The sequence below is a fragment of the Gavialis gangeticus genome, unplaced genomic scaffold (assembly GCF_001723915.1).
Source record: "Gavialis gangeticus isolate Ggan-Ray unplaced genomic scaffold, GavGan_comp1, whole genome shotgun sequence".
Lineage (NCBI taxonomy): Eukaryota > Metazoa > Chordata > Crocodylia > Gavialidae > Gavialis > Gavialis gangeticus.
Genome location: NW_017729034.1, coordinates 35,025,181 through 35,034,655, shown reverse-complemented (window position 1 = coordinate 35,034,655; position 9,475 = coordinate 35,025,181). Strand labels below are relative to the sequence as shown.

The 9,475-nt window shown below is 42.1% G+C and overlaps 1 protein-coding gene across 1 annotated transcript in view; it reads left to right on the top strand.

Moving 5' to 3' along the window:
- LOC109304230 (maestro heat-like repeat-containing protein family member 1) overlaps positions 1–9,475 on the top strand; it is a 95,598-nt gene that overhangs the window by 46,710 nt on the left and 39,413 nt on the right. Inside the window, exons 23-26 of the mRNA XM_019526710.1 lie at positions 1,849–1,938; positions 3,376–3,480; positions 5,771–5,906; positions 8,204–8,304. Coding sequence (XP_019382255.1) covers positions 1,849–1,938; positions 3,376–3,480; positions 5,771–5,906; positions 8,204–8,304 — 432 coding nt within the window. The remainder of the gene's footprint in view (positions 1–1,848; positions 1,939–3,375; positions 3,481–5,770; positions 5,907–8,203; positions 8,305–9,475) is intronic.

Sequence of the window (9,475 nt, the reverse complement as noted above, 5' to 3'; positions counted from 1 at the left end):
GGGGCTGGGGGAGCAGGCAGGGGATGGGGCCTGGCAGGGTTCCCCCCATGGTCCCCTCCCCACTTCTCCAGCCCCCTCTCCCCTGCCCCCTCCTACCAGCACAGAGTCTGGGTCCAGCTCCCTGCGGCGGTGAGCAGGGATTGCCCAAATTGCTGAAGGTCTCCGAATCTTTTCTGAATCAATTCGGACCTTTTAATTGGTCTCCTGATTCAATTTGGATTCAGAGATTTGGCCACCAAATCAGGCCAAATCTCCTCCAGATCAAATCAGCACCTGAAGCTTCACACGGCCCTAATATACACCTGGAACTGTGTGTGGAGGGTGTATCTGCTCTGCACAGACTTAAGTTACTTCACCGCTAATTAGGATTTTTTCATGGCTAGGTACAGACATTCAAAAAGCCTGAGGCAGACTCAATCAAACATATGTCAGTTTCTCTAAGGCTCTGTGTGGCCCAAGCCTTCCTTCTATGGCGAGCTCCTGTCCCTGCTAACTGACCCCTGCCCCCCCCCCTCCTGTCCCACCCCCCCAACCTGCCTTTGTCTGTGCTGGCTTGGGTCTGTTACAGCCCACAGCAGCTGAACACCCAGTGAGTGCTAGCATATCTCCCTGGGAGGGGGTGGGGGGCACAAAGGCCCCTGGGGTGCCAGCAGACAGTGACCAGCAGGAATCAATAGGAGATCTGGTACAGAAGTTCAATAGACTAGTCTAACCTAAATGAATTAAATCTGATACCTCATCAATCCAGGCCTCTCTCAGTCCAGGATCTTTCATTTTTAAACTAGTGTAAGTGCCCTGAACTGTTCTGTTATGGGTGTAGACCAGTTTTTGGTCACTTACACCAGTTTATGTGTAATGTCTATATGTGAAAGGAATAATGGAAGTTCATAGCTCCAAAGATATCTGGGCATTGGCCTCTTTGACTGAGAAATTTCACACCATAACTGTAGAAGGTATTCCTTAACTCAGGAAGCTATATGGAGAAAAATAATATTGCCATCCAGCTGATATCATTTAATTCCCTAAATTCTGATATTTGTCTCCTTTTGAGGTTTGGTTTTTCATCAGGGCCACAGCCCAATGTTTAGGTTGCAGTTTTCATGTTAAATGTCTGCCTGTATATCAGGTCTCTGTTGAAAACAGCAAACTTATTTTGCACCTGCTTCTTAGCTGAAGTTTAAGGCATGTTTCTAGAAAGTAAGAGTACATTAATATACCTAAGTGCTAGAAATTGTTCTTCCTATTTAAGGGATTCACAAAGCTTTTCCTTTCCAGTGTTTCAGGTATTTATCTCAGCCCCTTTCCCAATATATCTGAGCAATTCACAGGCTTTCATGTATTTATCAGCTTTCCTGTAGTGCAGCTGGCCCTGTTTTACAGATAAGGATTTGAGGCACAAAGAGAGGAAGATTTACGTCTACACTGAAATGCCTGACTTTAGGGTTCTCTGCCAACCAGCTATAGTATAAACCTGTATGCTTAACCCCCAAGCAGCAATGTTACAGTTCCCTATTCTTGACTTCTGGTCCTTCTAATTCCTCCATCCTCTCTTTACTGCCTGTGAGTAGAGACAAGCCTGAAGGAAATACAAGGCATTTGTAGACCACCTCCTAGAAGCGCTCTGCTTCACAAATCAGAACCACAATGTGGACATCTTTGGTGTGGCCTGTGAAGTAGGATGGCCAGCTTGGGCAGCTTGGGCTGGCTGAGGTTGACTTCAAGGTAGACTCTAAATGTGAATACAGATTCTTCCTTAGTGATGTGTCCTTTCTCTCTAAAGAAGGTGTTGAAGTGCCTATAGAATGCCAATGTCTATGACACTGATTCTTGCACTATCTTTGTTTTTAGTCCTTGTACAAGGAAACTATCAGTGCCTTGAGAGGAATGCTGGAGGGTCTGGTATTAGAATATCCTGGTGATGTCCAGAAGATTTTGGAGGTAAGAAGTGGAGAGTACAAGACTGGAAAAGAAGTTTACAGCAGAGGGTTTGAATCTCATGGTTCCACTATGGTCTCAAAGTTCAAGTCTAAATTAAGACATTCTGGAGTTCTAGACATACCGCAAAATGCTGACCCTTCCTCTAGCCCTATGGCTGTGCCCCTGCACTTTGGCCATGTCCTTATTCATCAAAGCCCCAATCTACCAGGGGACAATGATATGTGTACCCTCAGCATCAACAACAGTGTCATGCACTTGTGAGATGTAAAAATGCCCTCTCAGTTAGGAACGATAGTAAAGAAGCTCCTAGGTCTTTACCTCCAGCAGCTCAGGAATGAGTGATCTGGGCCCAACTGCACTCTTCTTGTGCCATGTAGAGACCTCTGCTGGATTTGTTTTGGCCGGATGATTGTATTATCTTAGCATTAGCACCCCATGTGATGTAAAAGACAGTTCATACCTCTCAATGTTTCCTGCCCTCTGCAGGCTGAGGCAGGTCCTTCTATACTATTTATGCTCAGGCTACATTTTCAAATAGCAATGGCTAGAAATTACTTTTTAAAAATGAAATCTGAGATTCTGCTGTCATCACATTTCTTCCAGAACTGGGACCCTAGCCATGTCATCTTGATTCAGCCTTCATTAAGCCTTATCATAGTCCTCATATTCAGAGATTGAATATTAGAAGGGGCTTCATTTCATATAGAGCTTCTTCTTCATGGCACTGAAAAAAGTGTAATCAGGAAAGACTGTCATCCAAGGGGCTGAATTTCAGCATCTCCCTAGAGTAGTAAGGGGAGAGATGGGAATCCTGCATGTTATCATTCTTGTTTGGAAGGATAAAATCAAACTTCACTTTGGACCAGCCAGAACCGGATCTTATTATTTTAGGTTCAAGAGGAGGGAATAAGCTGCCTTTGATACTGAAGATTGTTACACCTTCAGAGGAACTGTTTGAGAATAGATTCCTTAAAAACACAGGAGACAGCACAGAGGCAAAAACCCATAGGCTTTACTTATATAAAGACGAGTATTCTGGATAATATTCCAGTCTTAAAAAGCAGCAAATACCTCTGTATCTGATCTAATATCAGACAAAAATTAATATAAATTAAAGTAGTTTCCTGGGTGGAGCACTTGCCTGAGACTGAAGAGACCTGGGGTTCAAGTCCTGATTCTATTTCTGGCCTATTGGGTGAGCTTGGCCAAGTTGTTTTTTCTCCCTGGGCCTGAATTTTCCACTCTGTAAAATGACAATAATGAGGCTGGCTTCCCATGTGAAAAGCTGCATGCATTCCAAAGGTGAGAAGTGCTAGGTGACAGCGATGCATTGCTGTTAGTGGCATTACCCTCATTTACACCCACTGAGGATTGGGCCCACTATATTTTCACTGGGGTTTATTTGGTGAACAGCGGTCTCCTTTGTTTTCGCCTTAGTACATAGAGCCTTGGCTATCTTCCAGAAAGGATCATGAGCGGGAACGGGCAATGTGGTGCAGTGCCCGGCTCCTGAGGTGTGTCGCCAAGCTTCCTAATTTTGATGTGAGTAACTTTTACCTCTGCTGACCCAACTCTATAGATCCTGGCCCAGAAAAACAACCTACTACTTACAAAAAGCAAGCAAAATGTAGGAACTCATATTACATCCATTAGAGTTAATAGGAATTTAGCCATTCATTCATTTCAACAGAGATCACATTTGTCTGACAAACAACCTTCAAATCTTTATTGCCATTGGCTGCCTAAATTTTTCCTTTGAAAAGTTATTCCCTTAAATCCCTTTCCCAATGTGATGTCATTGCAAAGTCAATGCAAATAGCACAAGTTTTTCAAAGCTTCACTGGGCAAGAAAAACAATTCGTTCTTCCTGAAGTGTTGTGCTGACCCTTTGCATCTTGTGGTAATATTTACTTTACAACTGAATCCCTTACAAAATTGTTTGTTGCTGTGCATAATTTTCCACAATGTATTCATATGCTGTAAGGAGGCTGAATGAATCCATAACTAAAGGAAGTTCTCTTTGATTATGAAAGCTTAGAGATAAAAGTAAAACTGTAAGTATCACTGAATTAAATAAAACAGTATAGTAATAGCAAATGCTTAAGAGGCAGAACATTTTTAGATGAGTTTCTGCACACAGCTTTAAAGGTGGCTCTGAATCTGCATTCATCTCTGTGAATCCACCAAAACACACTTTGCATTAAGAAGACATTTGGGGTGCCTATACACGTACTTGGGGGTGCGGCCATTTTAATTGGAGTGGTTTCTCAATAGCCGCTCTAATTAAAATGGCTCACCGTCACATGTATTAAGCCCCCAGCATTTTAAAATAGACGTGGGGGGCACTTTAAAGCACCCCCACAGCCATTTTAAAACATGGGGGGTTTAATACATGTAACAGTGAGGCAAAACTGGAACATTCCAACAGACAGCCCTTCTCTAGTTTTCCAACCCAAAACCTCACCTAATTTTGCATGTGTACAAAAGATGCTGCGAAGTTGGGGTCTGAGTTTTCTCAGAACTTAAAGGGGGCTGGTCTTTGGCTGTAACCAATAATCTTCAAATACTTCCAGCTAGGGCTGTGTAAATAATTGCTTTTTTGTTGTTGCTGTGTAGGCTAACCTAAAATCAAAAGAATCTTATCATGCAAAATTGAATCACAAAATTTAAAGTTTTCCAATTTTTTTGCTGAAATGCAAAAAAAAAGTTTGTTTTGCTTGATATGAGGCCAACTCCTATTCCACCTATCATTTTTGTCATCTCTTCATAGCTGTGTGACCCACCCTCTAGAAACAGGTTTCATATACCATTTTACCTTTTCCAGTGTATGCAAATTAGCTGCTGGTCACATAGAACTAGTCACTAAGGCACAATTTTCAATTGTAGTCAATAGGAACAATTTTCAAAACTAGTGGTCCTGGGGTAGCCTGGCTAATTCTCTTGTTCTACACCAGATATACAAAAGGGACTTTAAGCAGCCAATATGGACACCTGGAAACTCCTCTGGTGTGAACAAATTAATGAGGGGTGTAAGGCTCTTTATAGCGACCTGTAAACTGCTCGCTCCAATTCCTGCTGTGTACCTCAGCAGGGCTATCCAACTTCTGAACGGCAGGGGGCTACATATCATGTGGACAGCTTGGTATTCATGCTTTTTCTCTTCTTCCTCCCCATCTCCCTGTGCAGGGCAGCTGCCCTACCCAAAGACTCCAGAGCTCCCCCCTTGCCTGCAGCAAACACAGCATGGGTCCCTTGGCTGTGAGCAGTGTAACCTTCCTCCTAGCTGTGCACACAGCATGGGTAATGCAGCCCCTCTTGCTTGCAGGCAGCTCAACTCGCCTCCTGCTGTGCACACAGTGCTCTCCTGCACCCCACACCACCCCTCCAAAGCAGGAGCAGGCACCAGATACCAGAGGAGGGAGCGGGAGACTGGATTTCCCAGCTATACTCACAGTGGGCATGTACACACTACCTATGCATAAAGGATAACAGGAAAGGGCAGAGCAGAAGAGAATAGACCTGTAATTGTGTGGATAAAGAACCCTTTATATAGTATGACCTGCTTCACCGTGGGACTCATTTGGCTTATTTTAAATTTTGTGACTATTTGAACCTGAGGGTTTGAAAATACTCAGGTTTTCAATGGAATAACAGTTTCCAGTGTGTGTGTGTGTGTGTGTGTGTGTGTGTGTGCACGTGTGGCAGTCCATCTCCACACCCTCATTGTGGGCATGCTAAAAGCTACAAGGTGCCAGTGTGCACACAGTGGCTTGCACACATGCACCCTCATCATATTATATATGATTAATTGGTTTCTTCTCTTTCTAATTAGGCATCAATTGAATTCAGCAGATTAGGCCGTCTGGTTAGACTGCTGGCGCTTCGATGCCATGACCCAGTGGATAACATCTGCTTCTTGGCAGCCCGAGCTGTATACAACTTGTATTGTATCCTGCTGGTTAAAAAGCGTCAGTAGACCTCAGTTTTCTCAGATCTCTCCATCTCACCAGGAAGTGACAGCTTCTTGAGTTAACCCTATGTGCTTTGTTGTTAATAATTGTTATTTTTTATGATTTTTGTGGTAACCTTTATATGTAGTTATAGACCACAGCCCCATTGTCCTAAGGTACTAGACACTATACAAGCACAGAACAAAGGACACTTTCTGGCCAAAGAGCTTACAGTCTAAGTCAAGAGCTACAGAGAAAGGACTGCAAAGAAAAACTAAGACAATATTAAATAGCATGGTAGGCAGGAGTATCAGTGCAACCACTATCCATTTTTTTGCTGGCCCCTCAGCACAAAAGGGTTTTAAAGGTTTGAGGTACCTCTGCAGCTATTATTTACAGAGGTACATCTGCAGCTGCTCCTAGGCATGAGGGAAAACACCTAAGTTAGTGCAAAAGTGCATTTTGGAAAGCCCAAAAAGTGTTTAATGGAGGCTGTCACAGTGGGCTGATGGAGGAATGAGACAGATGTGAAGCAGACAGGTAGACCTGTGGGTTATCAGCCTGATCCTAGGAGGGGAAGTGCTACAGATCAGGAAGGTCTCCAAAGGAGAAGGCAGCTGCAGTATCAGTGTCAGATGTAGGGACCCTGGGCTCTGTCAGAGCCAGCACCTGGAGGGAGTACAGCATGAAGAAATTGTAGATATCTAAGATCTTTTACAGAGACAACAGGAGAAGAAAAGAGAGAATGAGCAGGAAGGGTAGAATGAGCAGGAGAGGGGAAGAGGTGGAGAGAGATAGTCAAGGTTGGGGCAAATGTCACCAAAAATGAGCAGATGGCAGAAGAAGAGGTAAATATGAGATCTGGATTTGTGTTGATGGGCAGATGGAGAAAATGGGATGGAGAAGGGAGGAGGAGCATACTGAGCTGGTCGTAAGTGTATACACAGGGAGGGAAACAAGGGCAGGGGATTGGAACAGGCAAAAGGAGAAGAAAACAGAAGAAGAGATGCTATGAAACAGAAGAGCAGCCTGCTGACATCTGTGGATGAGTGGCAGATCAACAAGATTATCAACAAAATTTACGTATACTGTGAAAGTATTTTGCAGCTCTCCTTTTGGTATCTGAAGTGGGAAGGGGAAGAAATAATGATTAAACATTTAATTGTTATATAAATACCATAAATGAGAAGACTAAGAGAGGATATGAGTTTTATGTCGTCAACAGCTTTTATTTGACATTCCAGTGTGATATGTATTTATACTATATCCTAGTACTGCAAAATCCAGAAGGTAGTGAAACAGACCATTTTCACTACTGAGGCTCAGTGTAAGGTCATGCCCTTATTGCTTTATTTCCTGTATAGACAAAAAAAAGAAGACATGGTTCCCTGTCCAAATAAGGCTTATCAATTCTTGATTAGAGCTTCTGGGCTTGAGAGTTTTATGGAAATAAATGCATGTTTCTCACAGAAAGAGAGAGGGAGGAGCAAACAGAGTCAGCAGGAGACAGGAAAATAAAGTCTAGCACATATAATAGTTTATAAAATGTCTAGCACTAAGGCAGTGTTTGACAAAGAGAAGTACATGTCACCATGGGAGAGGTAAAGAGTAGCTAAGGAAATAGGGCAAAGGCAAAGACAAGCCTCTCAATTTTTCTACAGAATTTCAGCTTTTGTTTCAAAACAAAAAAAAGCCAAACTCTGGCTTTCTGACATCAATGCAAACTCCTGACCACAAGAAACAAGTATTATCAGTGCAGCAATACACATTTGATTTTGCAGAGGACCTGGAGCAACAACTCTGAGCTCTCAACTGTACCATGCATTTCAGGGGGTGCCATTTGGATGCTAATAATGGTACTTTAAGTGGTATAACCCAGTAAATGTTTCAATACTCTTCTACATGTGCAAGGAGAGCAAGTAAAGATCTCCACAAGCAAAGTGCTCTGAGTGACTGCTCTGGTTGGGGAAGTCTTTCCATATATTTCCTCTGAAGGGTATCGTGATTGGTTTAGTACTTCTGAATTAGAATGGGGCAATCTCAGTTTTCCAAGATCTGGGAAAGAATCCTGAAGTAGCAGCAGCTCAGAATGAAGCCAGTTTTCAAAGACTTTTATGAGTTCAGTGTCTAGTATTGATAGACTGTATAAGAAAACAGGGCTTGTGTCATATTCACGACACACCATTATACTAGATTGTGAACCTAAAACTTAATTTAAAGAGTGACTATAGTTCAGAGATTGTAACAAGAAGAGAAAGGAACAGGTCACTCACTTGTAAAATGAAATTTGTACAAATACATGTTTCTTGTTTCAGAGCTTGACAAGGGACATACAGCAGAAAAGTTATATGCATACAAAAATCTTGGCACCTACAGTCCCTCTGTATTCTATAACAACACCTCTCAGATTGCTAAGGTAATTCGTAGATACCACTGAACAAACAAAATGTTGTTGCATCTGAGTATTGTAGAGTTGTTGATCACAGTTCTGTAGTGAAGGATGCAGCTAGATATTGTTATAAAGCCTAATTTAATGTGAATTTAACTTTGGCTAGGAAAATGTACTTGTTAACATCATTTCACGTTTGCAGTAAAGACCATGGAGCTTTTTGTGCATATTTGGCTAAGTATTCTTCCAACTGGCTCAAGTTAAAAATTTGCCTGATTTTAGAACTTCATAAAGCTGTGACAAGCATTATGAGAGGGGCTATTTGAAAATTTTCCACTGGTATTGTTAACTGACTGAAAAATTAGGTTTTCCAGTAAAAAAAAATCCTAAAACAAAAGCTTTATTTGGCTACAAACCAAAAGAGTGTTGGTTGGGAAATACCCTGTGGGATTGTAGTTTGATTTCTTCACGCCCCATTCTTCTTCATGGGCCAAGATACCCCCTCTTGGACTAAATCTCCCCAGAGACATAAAACAGTGAAATCATAATCACGCATAGTACGGAGTCAGAACAAAGCGAGGCTTTGGTTCATCCTGACAAATATCATCCAGCCACAGATCCCAGTCCAAAAGCAGTCTAGAGGTAGGAGTCTCCTAAATAATAACTCTTACGCCTGGAGCTATGGCAACATAGGTGGACGCTAAGACAAAGCATTTGATAGAGTACCACTAAACAGAGAAATCTTCTGATTCAGAAGTATCAAAACCTGTCATTTAACTGAAAATATTAAAATCAGATTGTTCCAAAATTTCAAAATTAGATTTTTTTTGGCTGAGAACTTTCATATTCGGGATAAAAATATTCAGTGGGTTTTTTTGTATAGCTTTGATTAGTTAAATTTTCCAAGGAAAAATTTCAGCAAGCTTTAATGATAACGTTCCATTTTCAGATTCTTGTGACTTTATACAGAAAAAAATACTTTAAACCAGCAAAAAACAACCTTTTAAAACAGCCAGCCAGAACAACCTGGCTGCCCACTCCTGCTGCTTCTCTTCAGCTCCCAGTCATGGCATGGGCAAAGATCTGGCCCTTCCACAATGTTGGCAAAGCTCTCCAGTTCTGCAGCACTGCCGAGCCCCTTGGCTTCACAGATGTGGCCTCTGGGCTGTAAGTTGCTGACCCTTGCTTTAAACTAAAA